At 46.3% G+C, this 25,213-nt stretch overlaps 1 protein-coding gene across 2 annotated transcripts in view; it reads right to left on the reverse strand.

Annotated features, from left to right (window-relative positions):
* The window catches only part of LTBP1 (latent transforming growth factor beta binding protein 1), a 373,900-nt gene that overhangs the window by 307,874 nt on the left and 40,813 nt on the right, over nt 1-25,213 (reverse strand). For both annotated transcript variants that reach the window (XM_066595882.1, XM_066595883.1), the window contains exon 2: nt 8,065-8,135. In XM_066595882.1, the coding sequence (XP_066451979.1) occupies nt 8,065-8,135 (71 nt within the window). The remainder of the gene's footprint in view (nt 1-8,064; nt 8,136-25,213) is intronic.

The raw sequence follows: 25,213 nt of genomic DNA on the forward strand, positions 1-25,213 counted from the left end.
ACTATGAGCAGAACTGTAAGGTTGCAGCATCCAATAGATGGCACATGGAGCTTCATACTGTCACTTGTAGCGTTCTTGTGTTTTCTAAGGGCGGCCACAAAATCTGCTCGAAAACCGCACACGGAATTGCACAATTTTGTGGGCTTAAACAAGGATACCTGGGCCTACTAGACCAGCTTACCCGCCTACCAAGTCAGCTGACCCGCTTACTGAGTCAGCTGCCCCACCTACTCAAACATGGCGCTGCTGGGACCATGCCAATGTGAGCGGTCCCATCAGCAAAATAAGGTACAGTAAAATACGCCGATACAGGTGCAATAGCTCCCTGCACAGCGCCTATACGTCTCACGATAGCGCGCATATATGCGCTTACGCCCGTAAAAGTCCGCCCTTATACTTACAACTATTATTGGAGTTCTCCAGAAATATATGATGAGCATATGAATAACCAAGTACAGTCGTGCTCTAATATTATATATACACTTAGCCCGATCTCAGAGTATACGGATAAAGAATCGGCCGTGATGGTTTACATATACTGCACCATGCATGTATCTGTGTATATACATACGGACACATGTAAATGAACATATACTACTTCTATAAACAAGTTTATTCATATATCTTAAGGCACAAACACATGGGGCATGGGAAAATACACTTGCCGTTACGGAGCGTATGAGCGCATGAACTGGGGTTTTGGAGGTTTTTTCCTGGACTATTCAAACGCTGCGCTATTGCACACGAGTTTAAGAAAAAAGTGGGAAGATAGTTCTGGCCTAGATTTGGCAAAACAGTCACATATTTAGTCACTATTACTGTGAGGGAGTCACTGAAGGGCAGTACTACAGGGTGTGGCTTAGCATAAAGAGATGTGGCCTGTCCTAAAAATTTACAGCAGTGCGCTATGTGTGACGCCATAGTTGTCCCTCTTTCTTTCCTCAAAAGTCGGGAGATATGCATTATCTTAAATGATATTCCTGTTCTGAATATACAAATATAGAAATTAATCTTTCACACACTATTACTGTATAACAGGATGGGTTCAACTAGTATTCTTTAACCCACAGGAGGATTGTGCTGTTCCAGTTCTGAAAGTTGGAGGAGAAACAAAAACTATAAAAATAAAAATGAAATTTTGCAAATATTGAGCCATCAGGTTGTGTCCAAAGAGAAAGAGCTTGTAAAAACTATGAAAAGCCGTGTGCAAAATTGCAACACCATTAAAGGGGTATTCTGGAGACCGAGAAAAATTTTCATTTATTGCCATTATTCCAAACATCTATCTAAATCATCGAACTGAACTCCAGTGGCCACTGGGGAGGGCAAAAACTACATCTCCCACAATGCCCCATTGCCTGTTACTGACAAGTGCATATTCTCAACTGTACAAACTGTATCATCATTACAGAATGTGAAGGCACTGAGCATGCCTGACCAGTAAAACAGCGGAGTGTACAGGACGTAACTATTGGATACCAATGGAGAAGTGTGGGAGGGGGACCACAGGTAGAGCCATATCTCTGCAGCTTTGTAAAACAAGTTATAACATTATATTACAAAGTCACATGTCTTATGAAGCATGTAACGTTCACTTTGAATCGTCAGACTATCCCTTTAATCAACAGTTGGTTTGTCCTGAGTAAGATGGTTTCAAAGCAAAATCCTTGATCAAAGTCCATCTGAACTCCGCAGACATCTATTAAATAAGGCTCATTTGATCTTATGACCTACGATAGGATTACCAGAGCAATTTTTTGGGGTATTGTCAGATGTGGCCTTAAACCAACCATACACACTAAATAGCTGGACAATAATTTGGTGGACAACCATCTCTATGGAACCGAGCCAAGTGGGAATATTTATTTTAATAGGTAAAATGGCAAGTCACTGCTGGGGAACAAGGGATCGGCATTAGAGATGAGCGAGCATACTCGTTAAGGGCTATTGTTCGATCGAGCATTGCCCTTAGCGAGTACCTGCCTGCTCGGGAGCAAAGATTCGGCTGCCAGCGGCAGGAGGGGAGCGGCGGGGGAGAGCGGGGAGCTCTCTCTCTCCCTCTCTCCCCCCGCTCCCCCCTGCTCATGGCCGCAACTAACCTGTCACCCGCGCCGGCAGCCGAACCTTTTCTTCCGAGCGGGGAGATACTCGCTAAGGACAATGTTCGATCGAGAAATTGTCCTTAGCGAGTATGCTCGCTCATCTCTAATCGGCATGTTGAATTCCTACATGCCCAATATTTTACTTCCTTAAAATCAGCCTTCGGTTGGATGTTGGGCAGCCTCCATACACAGTAGATCATTAGTAGGATCTGACAATTTGAAGCCTCATGTACATGGCTATATTATGGATCCAGGTCTTCTATTGGCCTGATCTGCTACTGTGCATGTCTCTTTTTAAAATTTTACAAAGTTGAGATACAACCAAGTACTTGGTACATGTCCTACTAAAGTGCTCAAAATCTATTCCTTCACACTGATATACCCAAGTTCTCTGCAATGAATATATTATTTACCTTTAGCCACAAATGTCTCAGTTTATAGGCACAGATATGATATCCAGTAACTTTCGACAAATCCCTGTGCACATTCTGTGTATTGTAACTTTAGAAGGAAGACTATGAGAGAGACGCTGCATCAGAACAAAGCCTCCTACACTTCAATAACCCAGAAGGATTGCTCCGTATCAGTTGATAATACTATACTTAGGCCAAGGAAAGTTTGTTTTCCTAAATACACCTCAGTGGAGATATTCCTGGAATTCTCTGGTCCTCATCCAGACATCTGGTACATTCCAGCAGTGGCTATTAGAGCGATTGTACAAACATGACCCTACTAGTAGGGACACAAAGAAAAGTGCATACAGCTTTCCAGGTTTTAATACTATACTACTTATAACCCAATCTAGTATTATGTCTATTCAAACACCAGATACATCATCAATGTCAACATTATTCATATCACGTCTGACCATTCACATCACCATCATAGAGGTGATAGCAGTCAGACAGCAGGATTACCATTACTTCTATAGCCACCTTAATTAACCACAGACATTACACTTCAGTCAATGGATCCAGACTGTACCAGAATGGACCAGTATGGACTATGAACATGTGTCCAGCAAGCATAACCAGAGGCATTACATATCATTAACAGTCTACTAGGCAAATGTCCTGCAAGTTGGGCAGTCCCACTAAAAGGGAATGGGGCGCTGGTGCACTTGCACAAACAGTGCTTCATTCAGTCTCCTATTTACTGCGGGAGGTGCAGTAAGCCCAGAATGAAGAAAACGAGAGACACAGTACCCTCTGTTCTTGACAGCGGTGGGAGTCTCAGCAGTAAGTATCCTAAGGATAGGAGATAACTTAAAATTTTGTTACAACCCCTTTAAATCAGAACTATTAGGCAACCAACATTCAGTATGTCAGATTGAAGGGTCAGAACGCTTTATTTTCTCCTTAGGGAGAGCAACTATAAACTAAGTAAGGAGACTCAAATGGCCATGCACGCTCCTCTGGGTAATATGCGAATAAGGGAGATGGAATAAATCCTCCACAGTGCCACCTAGTGAAAGGCAGCATTCCTTCAAGCCAAAGTCAGACTTTTTATACAAGCCTTGTTACAATGACCGGGAATTACAAGCAAAGCCAGACTCCATGAACATACAGCTATGTCAGGGTTTTTGCCCTTCATCAGTGTACAGTAGGAGTCTGGCTTTGCTAGTGAGAGGCCTGGGACGGGGGTCAGAATGCTGCCTTTTCTCCTTAGGGAGAGCAACTATAAACTAAGTAAGGAGACTCAAATGGCCATGCACGCTCCTCTGGGTAATATGCAAATAAGGGAGATGGAATAAATCCTCCACAGTGCCACCTAGTGAAAAGCAGCATTCTGTCAAGCCAAAGTCAGACTTTTTATACAAGCCTTGTTACAGTGACTAGGAATTACAAGCAAAGCCAGACTCCATGAACATACAGCTATTTCAGGGTTTTATAGTTTATATATGTTTATAGTTGCTCTCCCTAAGGAGAAAAGATAGCGTTTCCAACCCCTGTCCCAGGCCTCTCACTAGCAAAGCCAGACTCCTACTGTACACTTATGAAAGGCAAAATGAATGAGCAGCATTTTCAGCTGCGCTGAAAACGCAGCGTTGAAAAACACAGCTTTTTTGCAAAGGCCCTGTGTGAGAGAGGCCTAAGGGCGGTTTCACGCCTGCGCTCGGAGTTCCTCTTTCCTGCTCCATTTACAGACTCTGACATTCCAGCACATTCGAAAACACAAATCATCTTTTTCAACCATTCTTTAGTTGACTTCTGAGCTTTTGGCCATTGTTTTGTTGTATCAACCAATGTTTCATCAGCTTGATGTCATAGACTGCTGCCCTTCCTTTCTCCAGTAAAATGTTTTGATAAACCTTAGAATTAATTGTTCCCTTAATGATCACAAGCCTTCCAGGCTCTGAGGCGCCAAACCATCATGCTCCCTCCACCAGACTTCATAACTGGAATGAGATTTTGGTGTTGGAGTGCAGTGTTATTTTTTCTCCAAACATATTGCTGAGAAGTTCCACTTTTGTCTCATCTGTCCATGGAACATTTTCCCAGGAGCATTGTAGAACATTCAGGTGGCCTTGGCTAAACTTGAGACAGGTCAGAATTGTTTTTGCACAGCAGCCACTTCCTTTATGGTGTCCTTCAATGATCACTGTTCAGTGTTTTTCTATTAGTGGATTTTTTTGTAGTTTGTAGAGTCTTCTGAAGGTCCTTCTTTTACATTTTGGTTCTATTTTGTCTCTTTCAGTATTGCTCATTGTGCTTTTGGAGTGATCGTAACAGAGCTCCCACTGAGCTCTTCTGAAAGTTGTTTGCATAGAGGCATAGTTCACAGTAACAACTCGTTCTTCAAAAAAACAATTACAGTAACCAGGATTTGTGTGCTTTAATTTGAAGGGCAAAGCATATGTGAAACCCACACTTCCAACTTATCTCCTTAACCACTTCCTGACCAGAAGGTTTACATCCCCACCACCATCTTCCTAGGCATAGACCACCTGACATTTACTCTACAGAAAGTCAAGAACTAGTTAAATGAAACACCTCTTACAATTAGTTCTTGAAAAAGTCCTTAAGACAGCGAGGTTCACTTACTTTTTATCCCTATACTGTGAATGTTTACTCAATATGCTCAATATTAGACCATATTAGAGCGTACAACTCTTTGCATGCTATTAGTTTAGTTAGATTGTGCTTGTCTATAACTGCGACTTGGATAAAAATCAGACCGCATTTTATTAGTAATCAATGCAGAAATCAAAAGGGCTTAGGCAGCCTTCACATCTGCATTGGAGCCTCCTGTTGGAAGTTCCATACCAGACCCCGCACAAAATACCGGTAGAAATAGCGCTGCATGCAGCGCTTTTTCTTCCAGTAAAAGCCAGACAGCTGAGCGGAAACTGAACGGACCTCATTATAGTCAATGGGGTCCGTTTGGTGCTGTTCAGTTCCGTCATAAGACACCGTTCGGCCACAGCATGACCCTTTGTTGCTCCCCAAACGGAGCAGAAAAAAAGAATCCCCAACGTAGCATAGAGGTGTTACGGCAGTATTCTTCACTAGTTAGATTCATTATAAGAAGCAAAGTAAGAACAATTGTCCCATCTTCTGTACTTTCCGAAAGACAAGTTAAGCTATCTTAGGTAAGCAAAGCGGAATTCTCGTCTGAAGGAAATTTATGAAAAGGAGTATAGAAAATACAAAAGGTTCAAACCACAAATAGCTTCTTCCAATGCAGCGCAATAAATCTAAACCTTCATCATCACACCACAAAGAAACTGCATTTATCTCATACAACAGTTTCCACAGGCATTAGAGAGATAGAATCCCCGCTCAAGTGCCAGAGACCGAGATCCAAAGTAGCTAGAAAGAGTTATTAATTGAGTAGTGTATGAAGTACGGCGTATATTCTCTACGACACAAAGCAGGTCTTCTGCGTACAGTAATTAGAGCTCACTATTTCATTTGTACTGACTAACTGAACAACACTGCCATCTGCCGGACACTGTACCTTCCTGCACGAGCCCTACTATCCTCTGGTAACTAAATAGAAATAAGGAAAAAACTTAGTAAGAACAATTTATAGAACTATTTCAGGCAGATTTTCTGTATATTCTTACCTAAATGTATTTTCCCCGTCAGACCCATTGTAGGGGTATTAGCAGCGGGGCAAAAATGATGTACCAAAGACATTAGAAGAGAAAAGGGGTAATTTGTTTGCAACATACAATATATGGAAGTAAAAAAGTTATGTGCCTGTATATCTATACTGTAAGTCTGCCTTGTTCTACGCAGAGATGAGTCATCATTGCGTCAACTTATCAATGTATGACATAGTCACGTGGCCACATTGTCCTTGGCTCAGCACATTGGCACAGGTATCTACAGTCAGGGACAATCACATGAAGGCCCCATTCACAACAGTTTTTTTGTTTGTGCTTAGTATATATGCCAGGAAAACCTCCTGCCTAAAGTTACTCATAGGCTATAATAGTATCAGTTTAAGACCAGCTTCACACGGCCGAGGACTTGCGCAAGATTTTTGCTTTGCAAAACTTTGCGAATATGAACCCCATTCTTTTGAATGGAGTCATATACATGAGCGCTGTTTTCCCACTGCATGTCCTATCTTTTCATGCTCCTTGGAACGCATCGCCCATTGTTTTTAATAGGACCGTAAAACAGTTCAGACGGTGTGCGATGTGCATGCGAGTGTGATGCAATGTTTCCCATTGAAAAAAATGGAAAATACTTGCCCATCCTGTAACGTGGCCGAAACTGCACCGGAGGATCGCTATTTCATATAAGTGATGAAAGGCAATTTTGTCAAAGAAGCTCACACTGGCGTGTGCGATATTGAGTTTGTGGGTAGCCTAAAGGGGTTTCATCATTAAAACCAAACCCTGGCCCCCAGCTGGACCCTGCCTAAAACAACCACTGAGGGTATATTCGCCTCTCCTGGGGTCTTGGGATGCAGCTGACAGCCAGAGCTGGCATTGGTGGTGACTTCTGGGTAGATTGATCGGGTGGAAGCATGTGACTGCTGTAGTCAATCAGAGGCTGCAGCTTTATCATTGGCGCTCATGGCATCAGCACTCATATCCTGGCCACAAGGAGTTTGAGGACATAACGCTGCGGCCTCTGATTGGCCGCAGCGGTCACGTCTTTCTGACCAGACCATCTACCCAGAAGTCACCTCCGATACCAGCGCCAACTGCGTCGCAGAGCTCCAGGAGAGTTGAGTATACCCTTGTTTGTTTTTTTAGGCATGGCCCTGCTGAAGGACGGGGTTTTATGATCGTGCCAGCCTCTTCCCATCCGCTGTATGCAGAGTGACAGCTCTCTCCCTATATACAAGCAAGGAGAGCAGCTGTCAGTCTTCATGTTGTGGGCGGGGAGAGAGCGGTGCGGCCCGTATCCCCAACTCGGCTCTGAGTCAAACTTCAAAGTGCATCGTGAAACACCGCAGTGTTTCATGTTCGGGCAGCATGAACCTGGTGACAGAATCCCTTTAAATAGTGAACTTTTCCTGTGAAGTGAACGCTCACATTATTTAAGCGACTTTGAGCGAAAATACATTTTCTTATAGCCAGAATTTTTTTTTATATACAGACTTTTATATTAAAGTTGTTTACAAAAAAAGTAAAATATAATCAAAAAGTGGGCTGTCACTACATGCAGAAGGGGCATACTATGATACGCTATCTTTCCCATAAAACACTTCACTGACAGCTATTTATGTGTTCTGCAGAAAAAATTGCACATAGTCCGAACCGCACGCTGGTCGCACGGAAGAAACAATGAGAGCCAACACTACTAAATATGGAGGCCCTTCTACAATGATTAGTGAGCTGTCCAGCAGAAGCCTAAGAGACAAAGGTCACATCCTGTGCTGATATATCTCCCGAAAACAAGACAAGGGCCCACTAGCCCGGCCCTGCGGTATAGCCATCTTTCATCACTTTTTACAAATGATACACATAGAGGCTTGTCTAACGGGTTTCAATACTTACGCTTTGTGCATCGCTCAGATCCGGCAGACTTGCTCCAGCCATGACAGCACTTTCCCCCACAGATGTTAACTCTGCAAAAAACACCCAAAGAGAGTCAATACGAGTGGAAATAGCTCCATCCAACATTAATACTAGCCAGATGAGGTTCACAATGTTTCCCTTTCTACAGTATGTAGCTACATTTCCTTTATATGATGTATAATAATACTACATATTGATGTATAAAAGTAAACAAAATGAGTAAGTTCTGAAATTGGAGTGTAAACTAAATAATAGTGCAAAACAGAAATACAAAAATATACAGAAAATAAGCAGAAACCATTCATTTCATGTAGGATACCGCCCATAGTATGGTTCAGTCGTTGGGCTCATTCACAGCTGAGTTAGGGTGCCTTCACACTTGTGATAAAATCATGCGCTTTTCCCCCCGATGCGAGAGTGAGTGAAAACGCAAATTATGAAACCAATGATTTCCAATGGTTTTCTTCCCATTTGCAATGTTTCCACTTTCACTCCTGCGATGTTGCTCTAAAAAATTGCAACATGTCCTATGTTTCTGTGTTTTGCAATATTTTCTTTTATCTGACATGTTTCCCTGTGGAAGTTTCCTTTTCATCGCATCGCAATGCATGAACTTACGGTTTTTGTGCAATGCGTTTTCAATGCGTTTTTAACATTACTCCTATTCACTTTCACGCTAAAAAATCTTGCGATTTTATCGCGGGTGGCAGTGATGCGATGCAAGATTATTCTAAAGAAAAAGCATCTCTGACGATCAAAAAATGAGCACAATTGTGATTTTGCCATGATTTTCTTGTGGCAAAATCGCGATCGCCAGTGTGGAGCCTTTAGAGCTTTCCATCTCTCTGATCTGTTTTTGGAGTAGAAATACTAAATTAAAATGGGTACTGGTGCATCTTATCTCCCCCAGAACAATGGGTGGAGACGTGGGATTGTTCTGGGGGAGGTATAGGGTACGCCCACAGCTCCTGATTGGCCTCCTTTCTCCACTGTCGTCCTTCTGGCATGTAAGCTCCCCGATGCCCTCCTTTGTCAGCTGCAAGCGGCGAGCTTGTTAGCGTGGTGTCGGCCTTCTGCCATGTAAGCTCCCCATGGGGCTCCTTTGGCTGCTGCTAGCCCTATTATTGCTAGCATCATGGTCATTGTGGCCACGCTGAGCTGCCATCTCAGCTCCAGAAGGCAAAAGGGCTGCTGCCGTCCCCCACTGTGACTGTCACCGCTGTCACTCCATTCTTACCGCCGGGCTCCCTGCAATACCCGTGCCCCAGCAATGCTTCTCGGCCACCCCCTGAAGCGGGCCCTGTCAGTCTCGCTACTCCTGTAACCCTAACCCTAAGGCTAGCCCGTAACTCTAACCCTCTTGTAACCCCCCACCCTAGCCTAACCCTAACGCTCCAGCCACAGCAAAACCGCCACCCTAGTCAATCAGGAGGTTGGGGGTGTTAACAAGGTGGATACAGTCAATTTCTATGTCTCCACCCATACTTCTGGTTGAGACAAGATGCACCAGTACCATTAAAATGTTCAGTGTTTTTTTCCCCATTGATTTTAATGGGTTTTCAAAAACTGAATGCTTTTAGGGCTCGTTCACATTTATGAATTTATTTATTTTATTTATTTCACGCATGTATATAGTGCATACTTATTTCACAGTGCCGTACTTCAATTGATGACCCCATTGGGGCTTATAGTCTTAAAGGGGTTATACACTTCTGTATGGCCATATTAATGCACTTTGTAATGTACATCGTGCATTAAATATGAGCCATACAGAAGTTATTCACTTACCTGCTCCGTTGCTAGCGTCCCCGTCGCCATAGATCCGTCTAATTCTAATGTCTTCTTGCTTTTTTAGACGCGCTTGCGCTGTGCGGTCTTCTTCCTGGTGAATGGGGCCGCTCGTGCCGGAGAGCTGGTCCTCGTAGCTCCGCCCCGTCACGTGTGCCGATTCCAGCCAATCAGGAGGCTGGAATCGGCAATGGACCGCACAGAGCCCACGGTGCACCATGGGAGAAGACCCGCGGTGCATCGTGGGTGAAGATCCCGGCGGCCATCTTGGTGAAGGAAGAAGAAGGAAGAAGGAAGACGTCGCAGAGCGGGGATTCGGGTAAGTAATAAAATTTTTATTTTTCTTTTTACACATCCTTTGGGGTTGTCCTGCGCCGAACGGGGGACCTATGAAAAAAAAAAAAAACTGTTTCGGCGCGAGACAACCCCTTTAAGTGCTGAGTCAACTGCCCCATTTAATCTGTTAAAAAAACTAATAAAATACAAACTCTTCCATTTTTTTTTTTTTAAACCCACTGAATAACCATTTATCCGCAAACCCCTGATGACGCCACTGAAATTGTGAAACATGTTGCGAGGGCTGTTTGTTGGTTTTTCAGTAAACTTAACAATTGCTGCTAGTCCACAATAATAGAAAGATAAGATTTCTCCTTCTTATATATCAAGCTATCTAGGAAATATACAATATAGCGAATACATCTAAGGCCCAATGTCCATGGGCGGATTTTTGCTGCAGAATCTGCGTTTTAGCATGCCCAATCACTCGGGCAAACTGCAGACAATAGAAGCCATTGATTTCAATGGGTTCCCTCACGTTGAGCGTCTTTATGTATGCATGTCCGTTCAGCAAAAAAATATGCAACATGCTCTATTTTTGTGCGCACCCGAGGATCGATGGAAGTCTATGGGGATACACATTTGCGCACTCCATCTGCACAAAATCGTGCACATAACTGCGTGATTTCAGGGTTAATTACTAACACCACGGACTAATTAGGCTGCTGAGCCAATTCAATGGGATCGGCAGCACAAAAATGTACAATAAAATGTGCAGGCACGTGTGCAAAAGCATGTGATCGCGCTCCATTCAGAGCGCAATCATGTGCAGGAGCCCTTAATAGCCATTTATATCAGGGCAGGGTGATTCCCGCGCCCATGTGAACAAGTGGTGCATGCGCAAATATGCACACTATTCTGTGCAGGCATGTGCGCAAAGTACCATTATTCTCTGCACAAAATAGTTGCGCCGAAGAATGCGTATTTTGCAATGAGCTTGTGTGACGTTGCCCTCAGGCCGGCTTCACATAAGCGTAAGCACAATTGCGCACGCCCTAGCTCAACGTTTTTCTCTATGAGCGAGGCTTTTTGTGCGCGCCTGTCAGTATATCTCACCATACCTTTTCTGCCTGCAGGGCATTCTTTTTGCGCACCAAGTGAAATTGCTAATTAGTCTAATGCACAGGTGTCAAACACAAGGCCCTCACTCCTCCTGCTGCTGTCAGTAGATGATCTTCTCTCGGCTTGTTCTGTCTAGTGCAGACAGTAAAAGACGAGTGCGATAGCAGACTGATGGCCGCGGAGGAGGAAAGATGACTGCAGAGAACATGATCTCTGCAGCAAGAAGAGCGACGCTGAGGAGGAGCAGCTGCAGGGTGGGATCCTTGTGTGTGTCTGTATATATATATATGTGTGTGTCTGTACGTATATGCGCAGAATGGAGTGCGTCTGTATGCGCAGAATGGTGTGCGTCTGTATGCGCAGAATGGCGTACGTCTGTATGCGCAGAATGGCGTGCGTCTGTGCATGTATATGCGCAAAATGGCGTGTGTCTGTATGCGCAGAATGGCGTGCGTCTGTATGCGCAGAATGGTGTGCGTCTGTGCATGTATATGCGCAGAATGGCGTGCGTGTGTATGCGCAGAATGGCATGCGTGTGTATGCGCAGAATGGCGTGCGTGTGTATGCGCAGAATGGTGTGCGTGTGTATGCGCAGAATGGCGTGCGTGTGTATGCGCAGAATGGCGTGCGTGTGTATGCGCAGAATGGTGTGCGTGTGTATGCGCAGAATGGTGTGCGTCTGTGCATCTGTATGCGCAGAATAGTGTGCGTCTGTATGCGCAGAATGGTGCGTGTCACTGGCCACTATGGAGGACCTTATTACCAATCGGGCCACTGTGGGGTTTACTTTTACTGTACTGTCTTACAATTAGAATCGGCCCTTTGAAGGCAACCATAAGGCTGATGTGGCCCTCAGTGAAAATGAGTTTGACACCCCTGATCTAATGAGTTCCATTTGTGTACTTTTTCCAGCAGAATTACACAGTATTTCACGCATGTCTTTGCGTATTGTGCACCCATTTGCGCATAGCCATAGACTTCTATGGGGATCTTTGGTGCGTAAATACTTAGAAAGATAGAACATGTTTTATCTTTTTTGCATGATCTAAATGCGCACGCAAAATTACGTAAATGTGAATTAACCTATTGACATCAATGGGTTTTGTTCTCTGCGTATTACACATGCAAATACGTCACTTTTTCACACAGGGACCTATGTGCGCAAAAATCACGCATGTGAAAAATTTGCGTCTATAAGTATCAATGGTTTCATATGGAAACGTTCAGACTTTTTTTGTCTGTCTAAGGGCTTATTCCAACATGCGTACATGGTCCGGATTTTCATTCCCAGCCGATATACGCTGTCCCTCTCTGCAGGGGAAGGAGGTGGGGCGGGAGCAGTGCACTGAGCTCCCGCTGCATCCCCGCCCCTTGCCACTGTTTGCAATGGGAGGGGTGGGATGGGGCAGAGCAAAGTTCCACCCCGCCCCCTCCCATTGCAAATAGTGGTGAGGGGCGGAGAGGGGGCGGGAGCTCAGTGCACTGCTCCCTGCCTGTCCCGCCTCCCCCTGCAGAGAGAGACAGCGTATATCGGCCGGGCATGAAAACCCAGCCGATATACGCACATTGGAATAAGCCATAAAATTCCTTCATCTGAATGTTTCCATAGGACACCATTGAATCTAATACCCGGGAGTTTTGTACGTGCGTGATTTTTGCCCGTGTGAAAGAGGCCTTACAGTCAGAAATTATTTTAGGGCTCCTTCACACGGGTGATTTTGCGAACAGTTATAAAAATGCAGAAATCCGCCCGCGGGAACCATAACAATTAAAACCTATAAGTTTCAATAGGCTCATTCACATTGGTTGATCTTCTGCATGCATTTTTTCCCACCAGTGAAAATACGTGACACGCTTTATTTTTGTGCACATTTGCACACCTAGTGCTCAATAGGAGTCTGTGGGGGAGCGCTGATCTGCACAAAATCGTGCTCGTTACTGCCCGATTTTGCTATGTTAATTACTAACACCAGGGACTAATTAGGCTGGCACGCCTACACATTAGACTGTCCTGCCTGTTCAAGCATGGCGCAGGTGTATCCTGCCGGCAGCAGGGCAGAGTTCAGTAAGGAGCGTGGATCAATTCAGAGTGCAATCACATCCTCTCCTTGCGAGCATGGATATGCTTACACTCCTGTGAAGGAGGCCTTATGCTCATTCATCCTAAATGAATTCCCTTCAGTTACCTTAGCGCTGGAACAAACGGCTCCATGCCCGTAACCTTGGGTTATGCTGCGTCTCTTTCGCCCCCAGATCTGTTTCTGTGATCACCCTGTATAACGTATAAGAATGACTTCTATATCCACTCTTGTGTTCGCCTGAATAAAACTACTAGAAACGTTCTGAGTAGTCCCAGCCTGTGTTATCTAGGTTTACCCCGTCCAGATTTGCAAACCCTCATCTGGTTCCTGACAGTGTGGACTATTCACCCGTCAGAGTATTTAATAATTCAGGAGACTAACGGCTGAGGTCCTGTGATTAGTGTGCCGTGGCGTTCTTCACAAATTCTCCATGTTGGTTTCCCAGCCAATATATCCTTCCTGGAGGTCAGAAGAGGTAGAGGTAATGGGATTTAAAGGGAACCTGTCACCTCCAAACAACACTAAATTACGGTGCCATTCAGAGAGCTGGGGGATGTGTTTTTTATACTCACCCGCTCCACTATTTCCCCGGTGTCCCCCGGTGAAGTCCACACACTGTCTCAATATCTGACTCTTTTCAGACCATTGTGTGTGCGCTCTCCTATAGGCTTCTATGGGAAGGCCCGCACGCGGGTCTCTGAAAAAAGCCAGATTTTAAAGTTGTGTGAAGACTCCACCAGGGAAATGTAGGAGCGGGCGAGTATAAAATATATATTCCCCGACTCCATGTCACTTTACCAAATGTCACCATAACAGTTTAACTAAGAATAACTTTAAATATAGACTTTCTATTAGTTCAGTTTTGAATGATTCCAACAGTCAGCTGATGAGGTCATGTGCCCATAATACTCAAGCTAACCTTTCAGACCCCTGAACAAAAAGATTGCAGACATGATGACTTGGTGCCATGTAATGAAATGATGTCTATATGTTCATGTGCACACGGCATGGATGTGCGAAGACAACTTCTCTGCCGATTTTTCAGTCAATCGAAGACTAAAGCTCACTGAGCACTATGTACCATAGTTTGTACAGGAGAAGGCAGAAGGGCTTAAAGAACACTTCAGTCTTCTCCTCCGGCTCCTCGGCTGTGACTAACTGCTTGATTGCAGGGGGTTTAATCACGCCCCGTATTTAGTACTATTGGCTAAGGTTGAAGTCCAGGACCAAGCGCCATAGATTTATGTTTTTTTTAACCAATATTGCGCTCACCTCTGTGACTGCACCCTTATTGGTATTGAGTTAAATCTTGATTGACTATTGGTCACTTGTATGTGATCGCTAGGTGTATTTGGGGACTGCTAACCATTTTATATTGTGAACTACATGGGACTGCTGGGTGTTTCCCAGGGATTCACTTATTTCCCTGTGGACTAGTCCAAGCTTTTGGGGCAGGTTTGGACTGGTCTCCAGGGAAAATCGCCGGTGGGCTCTGAGTCAAGGTGGCCTCCATTTTAGCTAAATGGGTTTCTACTAATTCCTGCCCGCTAAATTCTCCATGTACTTCAGTGGAAATAGGGCCGCATGCAAATGCAGCTAACTTTCTATTGAAGTATATGGAGATTGCAGAGGCGGCAGAAAATTTGTAGAGGAGCATTCATTTAGTGTAGTGATCTACAGTATATAGGCAAAATGATGTGTCAAAAGATCATTCTACAAAGCCTTCGAAATGCAGCCTATAGTAGCAACGTCTTGCCCCCAGTCACAGGCAAAGAAATTCCATAGCACAAGATTCCACAGCACAAATTAGGTCTAGAATAAGGCCCCCTGCACACGACTGGGTTTGAACTGCGGAACCCGCGATCGTCTCCCGCACGGACAATCCGTGGCATTCCGTACCAATTCAATAGAGCATCCGCATGTCCACTCATGGAAAGAAAAACACAGTATGCTCCATTTTTGGGCAGATTCTACACAGCAGATTCGACCAGTGGCCCTTCCGCAATTAACATTGCGGATTCCACGTCATTACTAGGCGATGACACGGGAAAAGCAGGAATTTTAAAAAAAATTAAATTTGTACTGCGCATGTCTGACGGTGAGCCATGCTGACCATCCGCAGAACAGATTTTGCAGATAAATGACAGGTATGTGTGGACCCCCGCCTAAGGCTACAGTCATATATAAAGCCTCCATTAAAATCTGATAAAGAAAATGATAATGAAAATCAAGAAACATTGTCATGTCCGATTATTAGGAATTCAGAACCTGAGCAGGCCAAGGCTTATCTGTACCTTCACTTTTTTGCTGCCTAATTATACTTTCCCCTGGTGAATCATTGGTTGTAAGTAGAGATGAGCGAACGTACTCGTCCGAGCTTGATACTCGTTCGAGTATTAGCGTGTTCGAGATGCTCGTTACTCGAGACGAGTACCACGCGATGTTCGAGTTACTTTCACTTTCATCTCTGAGACGTTAGCGCGCTTTTCTGGCCAATAGAAAGACAGGGAAGGCATTACAACTTCCCCCTGTGACGTTCAAGCCCTATACCACCCCCTGCAGTGAGTGGCTGGCGAGATCAGGTGTCACCCGAGTATATAAATCGGCCCCTCCCGCGGCTCGCCACAGATGCATTCTGACAGAGATCAGGGAAAGTGCTGCTGGTGCCGGAGCTGCTATAGAGAGTGCGTTAGGAGTTATTTTAGGCTTCAAGAACCCCAATGGTCCTTCTTAGGGCCACATCTGACCGTGTGCAGTACTGTTGAGGCTGCTTTTAGCAGTGTTGCACAATTTTATTTTTTTTTGTATATCGGCCGTGCAGAGCATTGCGTCCGCAGTCTGCAGTCATTGTACAGAGTATAGGGCCAGTACTGGTGAGGCAGGGAAAGAGATATTCAGGCTATATAGGCAGTGGGCTTTTTCCAAAAAATTGATCGCCGTCATCCCGCCAGAGGGAAACAGTATACATAATATTATACGCTGCCTACAGTATCTATCTGCTGGGGATAGTAGTCGTAATTAATACGCAGCTAAGCGTTACAGCAGGCTTGCGCAAAATTGTTTCCTGGATCTGCTGTCTCTGTTACATGATCGCTGTCATCCCGCCAGAGGGAAACAGTATACATAATATTATACGCTGCCTACAGTATCTATCTGCTGGGGGTAGTAGTCGTAATTAATACGCAGCTAAGCGTTACAGCAGGCTTGCGCAAAATTGTTTCCTGGATCTGCTGTCTCTGTTACATGATCGCCGTCATCCCGCCAGAGGGAAACAGTATACATAATATTATACGCTGCCTACAGTATCTATCTGCTGGGGGTAGTAGTCGTAATTAATATGCAGCTAAGCGTTACAGCAGGCTTGCGCAAAATTGTTTCCTGGATCTGCTGTCTCTGTTACATGATCGCCGTCATCCTGCCAGAGGGAAACAGTATACATAATATTATACGCTGCCTACAGTATCTGTCTGCTGTATCAGCTCAGCATTTAAAAAAAATAGAAGCAAAATACTTAAGGCCTACTACTGGCCTTTGGCCACTTGACTGCTTCTGCGCTGTGAATTCCAATAGCTCAGTCATACGCACCTACGTCTCACTACAGGCGTGCGCAAAATTGTTTCCTGGCTCTGCTGTGCGTTCTGTAAGGGAGGTCAGCCTCCAACCACAGGCCAATAAGCGGCACATTTAATTACAGCGTTCTGTTTCTGCACTACTGGTAATACAGCATGCTGAGGGGTAGGCCTAGAGGACGTGGACGCGGGCGAGGACGCGGAGGCCCAAGTCAGGGTGTGGGCACAGGCCGAGTTCCTGATCCAGGTGTATCGCAGCCGACTGCTGCGGGATTAGGAGAGAGGCACGTTTCTGGCGTCCCCACATTCATCTCACAATTAATGGGTCCACGTGGTAGACCTTTATTAGAAAATGAGCAGTGTGAGCAGGTCCTGTCGTGGATGGCAGAAAGTGCATCCAGCAATCTATCGACCACCCAGAGTTCTGCGCCGTCCACTGCTGCAACTCTGAATCCTCTGGCTGCTGCTCCTCCTTCCTCCCAGCCTCCTCACTCCATTACAATGACACATTCTGAGGAGCAGGCAGACTCCCAGGAACTGTTCCCGGGCCCCTGCCCAGAATGGCGAGCAATGGTTCCTCTCCCACCGGAGGAGTTTGTCGTGACCGATGCCCAACCTTTGGAAAGTTCCCGGGGTCCAGGGGATGAGGCTGGGGACTTCCGGCAACTGTCTCAAGAGCTTTCAGTGGGTGAGGAGGACGATGACGATGAGACACAGTTGTCTATCACTCAGGTAGTAGTAATTGGAGTAAGTCCGAGGGAGGAGCGCACAGAGGATTCGGAGGAAGAGCAGCAGGACGATGAGGTGACTGACCCCACCTGGTTTGCTACGCCTACTGAGGACAGGTCTTCAGAGGGGGAGGCAAGTGCAGCAGCAGGGCAGGTTGGAAGAGGCAGTGCGGTGGCCAGGGGTAGAGGCAGGGCCAGACCGAATAATCCACCAACTGTTTCCCAAAGCGCCCCCTCGCGCCATGCCACCCTGCAGAGGCCGAGGTGCTCAAAGGTCGGGCAGTTTTTCACTGAGAGTGCAGACGACCGACGAACAGTGGTGTGCAACCTTTGTCGCGCCAAGATCAGCCGGGGAGCCACCACCACCAGCATGCGCAGACATATGATGGCCAAGCACCCCACAAGGTGGGACGAAGGCCGTTCACCACCTCCGGTTTGCACCGCTGCCTCTCCCCCTGTGCCCCAACCTGCCACTGAGATCCAACCCCCCTCTCAGGACACAGGCACTACCGTTTCCTGGCCTGCACCCACACCCTCACCTCTGCTGTGCTCGGCCCCATCCACCAATGTCTCTCAGCGCACCGTCCAGCCGTCGCTAGCACAAGTGTTGGAGCGCAAGCACAAGTACGCCGCCACGCACCCGCACGCTCAAGCGTTAAACGTGCACATAGCCAAATTTATCAGCCTGGAGATGCTGCCGTATAGGGTTGTGGAAACGGAGGCTTTCAAAGGTATGATGGCGGCGGCGGCCCCGCGCTACTCAGTTCCCAGTCGCCACTACTTTTCCCGATGTGCCGTCCCAGCCCTGCATGACCACGTCTCCCGCAACATTGCACGCGCCCTCACCAACGCAGTTACTGCCAAGGTCCACTTAACAACGGACACGTGGACAAGCACAGGCGGGCAGGGCCACTATATCTCCCTGACGGCACATTGGGTGAATTTAGTGGAGGCTGGGACAGAGTCAGAGCCTGGGACTGCTCACGACCTACCCACCCCCAGAATTGCGGGCCCCAGCTCGGTGGTGGTATGTGCGGTGGTGTATGCTTCCTCCACTAAACCACCCTCCTCCTTCTCCTCCTACGCAACCTCTGTCTCGCAATCAAGATGTGTCAGCAGCAGCACGTCGCCAGCAGTCGGTGTCGCGCGGCGTGGCAGCACAGTGGTGGGCAAGCGTCAGCAGGCCGTGCTGAAACTACTCAGCTTAGTAGAGAAGAGGCAAACGGCCCACGAACTGCTGCAGGGTCTGACAGAGCAGACCGACCGCTAGCTTGCGCTGCTGAGCCTTCAACCGGGCATGGTTGTGTGTGACAACGGCCGTAACCTGGTGGCGGCTCTGCAGCTCGGCAGCCTCACGCACGTGCCATGCCTGGCCCACGTCTTTAATTTGTTGGTTCAGCGCTTTCTGAAAAGCTACCCACGCTTGTCACACATGCTCGGAAAGGTGCGCCGGCTCTGCGCACATTTCCGCAAGTCCCACACGGACGCTGCCACCCTGCGCACCCTGCAACATCGGTTTCATCTGCCAGTGCACCGACTGCTGTGCGACGTGCCCACACGGTGGAACTCTACGCTCCACATGTTGGCCAGGCTCTATGAGCAGCGTAGAGCTACAGTGGAATACCAACTCCAACATGGGCGGCGCAGTGGGAGTCAGCCTCCTCAATTCTTTACAGAAGAGTGGGCCTGGTTGGCAGACATCTGCCAGGTCCTTGGAAACTTTGAGGAGTCTACCCAGATGGTGAGCGGCGATGCTGCAATCATTAGCGTCACCATTCCTCTGCTATGCCTCTTGAGAAGTTCCCTGCAAAGCATAAAGGCAGACGCTTTGCGCTCGGAAACGGAGGCGGGGGAAGACAGTATGTCGCTGGATAGTCAGAGCACCCTCCTGTCTATATCTCAGCGCGTTGAGGAGGAGGAGGAGGATGAGGAGGAGGGGAAAGAGACAGCTTGGCCCAATGCTGAGGGTACCCATGCTGCTTGCCTGTCATCCTTTCAGCGTGTATGGCCTGAGGAGGAGGAGGAGGAGGATCCTGAAAGTGATCTTCCTAGTGCAGACAGCCATGTGTTGCGTACAGGTACCCTGGCACACATGGTTGACTTCATGTTAGGATGCCTTTCTCGTGACCCTCGCGTTACACGCATTCTGGCCACTACGGATTACTGGGTGTACACACTGCTCGACCCACGGTATAAGGAGAACCTTTCCACTCTCATACCCAAAGAGGAAAGGGGTTCGAGAGTGATGCTATACCACAGGACCCTGGCGGACAAACTGATGGTAAAATTCCCATCCGACAGCGCTAGTGGCTGAAGGTGCAGTTCCGAGGGCCAGGTAGCAGAGGAGGCGCAGAGATCAGGCAGCATGTACAGCACGGGCAGGGGAACACTCTCTAAGGCCTTTGACAGCTTTCTGGCTCCCCAGCAAGACTGTGTCACCGCTCCCCAGTCAAGGCTGAGTCGGCGGGAGCACTGTAAAAGGATGGTGAGGGAGTACGTAGCCAATCGCACGACCGTCCTCCGTGACGCCTCTGCCCCCTACAACTACTGGGTGTCAAAGCTGGACACGTGGCCTGAACTCGCGCTGTATGCCCTGGAGGTGCTTGCTTGTCCTGCGGCTAGTGTCTTGTCAGAGAGGGTGTTTAGTGCGGCTGGGGGAATCATCACAGATAAGCGTACCCGCCTGTCAACCGACAGTGCCGACAGGCTTACACTCATCAAGATGAACAAAGCCTGGATTTCCCCAGACTTCTCTTCTCCACCAGCGGACAGCAGCGATACCTAAACAATACGTAGGCTGCACCCGCGGATGGAAGCATTGTTCTCTATCACCATCAAAAACGTGGACCTTTTAGCTTCATCAATCTGTGTATAATATTCATCCTCCTCCTCCTGCTCCTCCTCCTGAAACCTGACGTAATCACGCCAAACGGGCAATTTTTCTTAGGCCCACAAGGCTCAGTCATATAATTTTTGTAAACAATTTTTATACGTTTCAATGCTCATTAAAGCGTTGAAACTTGCACCTGAACCAATTTTTATTTTAACTGGGCTGCCTCCAGGCCTAGTTACAAATTAAGCCACATTAACCAAAGCGATTAATGGGTTTCACCTGCCCTCTTGGTTGGGCATGGGCAATTTTTTTGACGTACATTAGTACTGTTGGTACACCAATTTTTTGGGGCCCTCGCCTACAGTGTAATCCAATTAATTTTTTGCCCACCTGCATTAAAGCTGACGTTACATCAGCTGTGCTGGGCACTGCAATGGGATATATTTATGTACCGCCGGTGGGTTCCAGGGAGCCACCCATGCTGTGGGTGCACACGGAATTCCCATTGCGGAGTTGTACCTGCCTGTGACTATTTATAAAAAAACGCCGTCTGACTGGGGCATGCAGACACCTTGACAGAATGAATAGTGTGTGGCACATAGGTTCCCCATTGCTATGCCCACGTGTGCAGCTCCTGATGGCGGTGGCACAGGATTATATTTCTCATTGCTTCTATACAGCATTGTGGGCTATGGCCCCGCCCCTTTTAAAGAGGGTCGCTGCCTAGCCGTGCCAACCCTCTGCAGTGTGTGCCTGCCGTTCCTCCTCATGGCAGACGCACGTATAAATAGACATGAGGGTGGTGTGGCATGAGGGCAGCTGAAGGCTGCGCAGGGACACTTTGGTGTGTGCTGTGGACACTGCGTCGGGCGGGGGGGGGGGGTTTGGCAGCATGTAACCCAGGAGAAGTGGCAGCGGAGTGTCATGCAGGCAGTGATTGTGCTTTTGTTGGAGGTAGTGTGGTGCTTAGCTAAGGTATGCATTGCTAATGAGGGCTTTTCAGAAGGAAAAGTTGTTGGGAGGGGGGGGGCCCACTCTTGCCGGTATTGTGGCTTAATAGTGGGACCTGGGAACTTGAGATGCAGCCCGACATGTAGCCCCTCGCCTGCCTTATCCGTTGCTGTGTCGTTCCCATCACTTTGTTGAATTGCCCAGATTTTCACAAATGGAAACCTTAGCGAGCATCGGCGATATACAAAAATGCTCGAGTCGCCCATTGACTTCAATGGGGTTCGTTACTCGAAACGAACCCTCGAGCATTGCGATAATTTCGTCCCGAGTAACAAGCACCCAAGCATTTTGGTGCTCGCTCATCTCTAGTTGTAAGGAATTAACGTGTCTGGATGTTCTGGTAGCACGCAAGGCTTAAACAGGATTAGTGTTGCTCTTCATATTCAGCTGGGCAGTAAAATTGGATTGGGTCATCCCAGCACAAATTTTTATCAAAAACTGCAGGAAAATCAGTTAGGTCATAAATGAAGGTGTGTGTTTACAATCAATGTGGCTCAGTGCTGCTGTCATGGGTTCAAATCTCATCAAGGACAACATCTGCATAGACTGTGAAAAACTCCATATAGATGTTTTCCTTGGTCAGTTCTGAACCTAAAATATCAGCCCTGCAAGGCAGCAGGGCTAACAATTGAGTTACCACACTTGTTTCATCTCCAGAGGAAAAGAAGGTGATGAGTAAACAAAAATAGAAAATAAAACCTCAATACAGATGTTGCCATTGGACAGATTTGACTCTAGAACTCTATCCCTGCCAGACAGCAGTGGTAACAACTGAGCCACCACACTTGTTCTTCTCCAGATGAGGAGGAGAACGAGAATAATAAACACAAAGAGAACATAAAAACTCAATACAGATGTTGCCATTGGTCAGATTTGAACCAAGATCTCCATCAGTACAAGGTAGTAGTGGTGCTAATAAATGAGTCACCACACTTGAAGTGTCATGTGAGGAAAAGAATAAAAAATAACCAACACAAAGAAAACATAAAAACTGCATATACATGTTGCCCTTGCTCAGATTTGAACCTAGAATGCCAACACTGCAAGGCAGCAGTGCTAGCAACTGAGCCAACACACTTCTTGTTCCTTCTTTCTTCTCAGCAGCAAGAGAAGAAGGAGAAACACAGAGAACATATAAAGTCCATGCAGATTTTTGCTTGATCAGATTTGAGTCTTGGACCACAGCACTGCAAGGCAACAGTGCTAATGACTGAGCCACCATGTTTGTTCTTTATTTTCCATCCCCTCCTTCTTCCTCCTCCTCATCTTCAAAAGAAGAAGGAGAAAAAGAAGAAAATGAAGAAGAAAGAGGAGGAGAATAAGATCTTCTAATTCTTCTCTTTTTCCTCCTACTTATTCTCCTTTTCCTACTCCAGAGAAGGAAGAAGCAGGAAGAGAAAGAATAAGGAAGAAGCTTGGTAGCTGGAACTGCTGTCTTCTAATTCCGGGGATTTCTTTTCATTAGTAAAACTGAGCTTAGGTCTCCATTTGAGCAGGTTTCCACTCCTATATTACATTTGTCCTAGAATAGACTAATCAACTACGCTATTCTGTCCGTAAGATATGCCCATAAGGCCGAATACCCACAAACGGATTATCACTGCAGAATGCACAGTCAGACACCCGCTGCGATTTCCGCAGCAATGTTTATCCATAGACATGCAATGTTAAACGATTCTCCTATCCTATCTTTTGATGGCACAATGCCGGGGGCTCCATAGTCTCCTATGGGAGTCTATGGAGCCGGTCGGCAAAGAAAGGGGGAGGGAGTTTAGCAGCGCCAAGCTCTGTTAAACAATGAAAGCTGCCAGCCGCTCATAAACTCTCTCCCTGCTGGCAGAAAAAGGGAGGGGGAGGGAGCTTAACAGCAGGAAGCGCTAGAACAATGAAGGGAATCCCTGTGTACATTAAGTGAGTCCCCCACCGTGGGGATGAAGGGAGTCTCCCGCAGTGGGGATGAAGGGAGTCTCCCACCGCAGGGATGAAGGGAGTCCCCGTGGAGATTCCCTTCATTGTTCAAGGATGAAGCGTCAGTGCACTGCAAGATGCTGCAGCGAGCCAGGTAACATTTTGGAGAATAGCTGCATTCACTCGATTTAATGCTCTGCTAGCTGTGCTTTTTTTAATGTGGCTATTGGCGCGTTAAACTGACCCTCGTTTGAAAAAGCCCTAAGGGTGACTTCACACTGGCATACTTGTGCATATTTTTGCGCGCGCAAACTTTACATGCACAATACACACAGAATAAAATCCATTGATGTAATTGGGTTCATACACAGCTTCTGATTTTGAATGCAAAAAAATAGAACATGCTCTATTTTCTTGCGCATTTATGCACCAAAGCTACCGATTTAAGTCTGTGTGGGGGGGGGGGGGTGCAAATACATGTGCAATACGCAAGCAGATACTTTAAAAACAGCACAATTCGGCAGTAAAAAAAACACATCTGCAACTCGTTAGGCTAAATAGTCATTTAAATCTGAGCATGTCTGTGTCCTATGTGCAAAACAAATAAAAAATGGCCTGCAAGCGCTAAAAGTAAGTAAGATATGTAGATATGCACGCAAAAAAGACTCGTTCATAGCGCAAATACGTTGTGTTGATTTAAGCGCAAAAACGCATACGGTCGTGTGAAGGAGCCCTTTATACTAGGGACGGCCGAAGAAAACAAAGACCGCATATCCCTTTGTAAGATTGTAATGCAAATATGACAAGTCGGGTGTGCCGGCCCGCTCGCCAATATTATCCTTAGACGGCTTTATTTTCGTATGTGACAATCTAGACTTGCAACATGAACTTATAGAGAACATTTTTAAGCAATTCCCTCTGGACACTTTGCAGCACATACAGATTTGGAACGTGCTAATATCTACATTCACCGGATAGCTTGTCAAAACTGTGCCAATCCCCGTGTTATGCGTAAACACATTCCCCCCAGGTTCATTAACTATTTGAAGAAATGCTATGTGCTATTATAGGTGCATTCCAGAAGACGGAGAGAAGTTTCAGCTGCACTGAGAAGAGAAATAAGGGAGTCAGGTAACTCTATATCATTGGTTGTATTATTAGTCTGATGCTATTAATCCTCACATTCCAAACAGCAGCAACAATCTGATGCCTAAAAATATGGTTTAACAGTTTGATCTGTTCTGTTTCCGACGGTTCGGAACAGTCTGCAACGGCTCAAGAAAATGACCACTAACTCGGGGCTACAAGTTGACGTCTGCACAATTTGTGCTTTAGTTCATCCAATAGTTTATCTACCGCTGCCACATCATCTCAGATAACGTCACATCCAGATATCTACAGGAAACCCAAACATTCTTCAACAATTTAATAATTTTTGTCTGGTTCCTTGTAAAAAAAAATGTATGTATTTATCCTGTGTATTGCAAAACATGGTCTACCTAGAGCAAATGCTGAAAATGGCCCCTCTGGCATCCAAGCACTTTTGTATGCAAGGCTACGTATTGGCAAAAACTTCTGCTAATGTGACATCGGCAATTACCGTATCGTGTCTGTCTGTGGCTTTTTGTTGTATACAAGGCCTTTCAGTAGACCCCGCACGAAGGAATCAGGTGGTGTCAGATCTGGTGATATTGGCGGCAACAGATTTTTTCTAAATTAACCCCTAAGGACATGGCCTATTTTGACCATAAGAACACAACCATTTTTGAAAAAAACTCCCACGCTCCAAACATCCAAGCTACTGTTTGTGAC

Source organism: Eleutherodactylus coqui, chromosome 3, assembly GCF_035609145.1.
Source record: "Eleutherodactylus coqui strain aEleCoq1 chromosome 3, aEleCoq1.hap1, whole genome shotgun sequence".
Taxonomy (NCBI): Eukaryota; Metazoa; Chordata; class Amphibia; order Anura; family Eleutherodactylidae; genus Eleutherodactylus; species Eleutherodactylus coqui.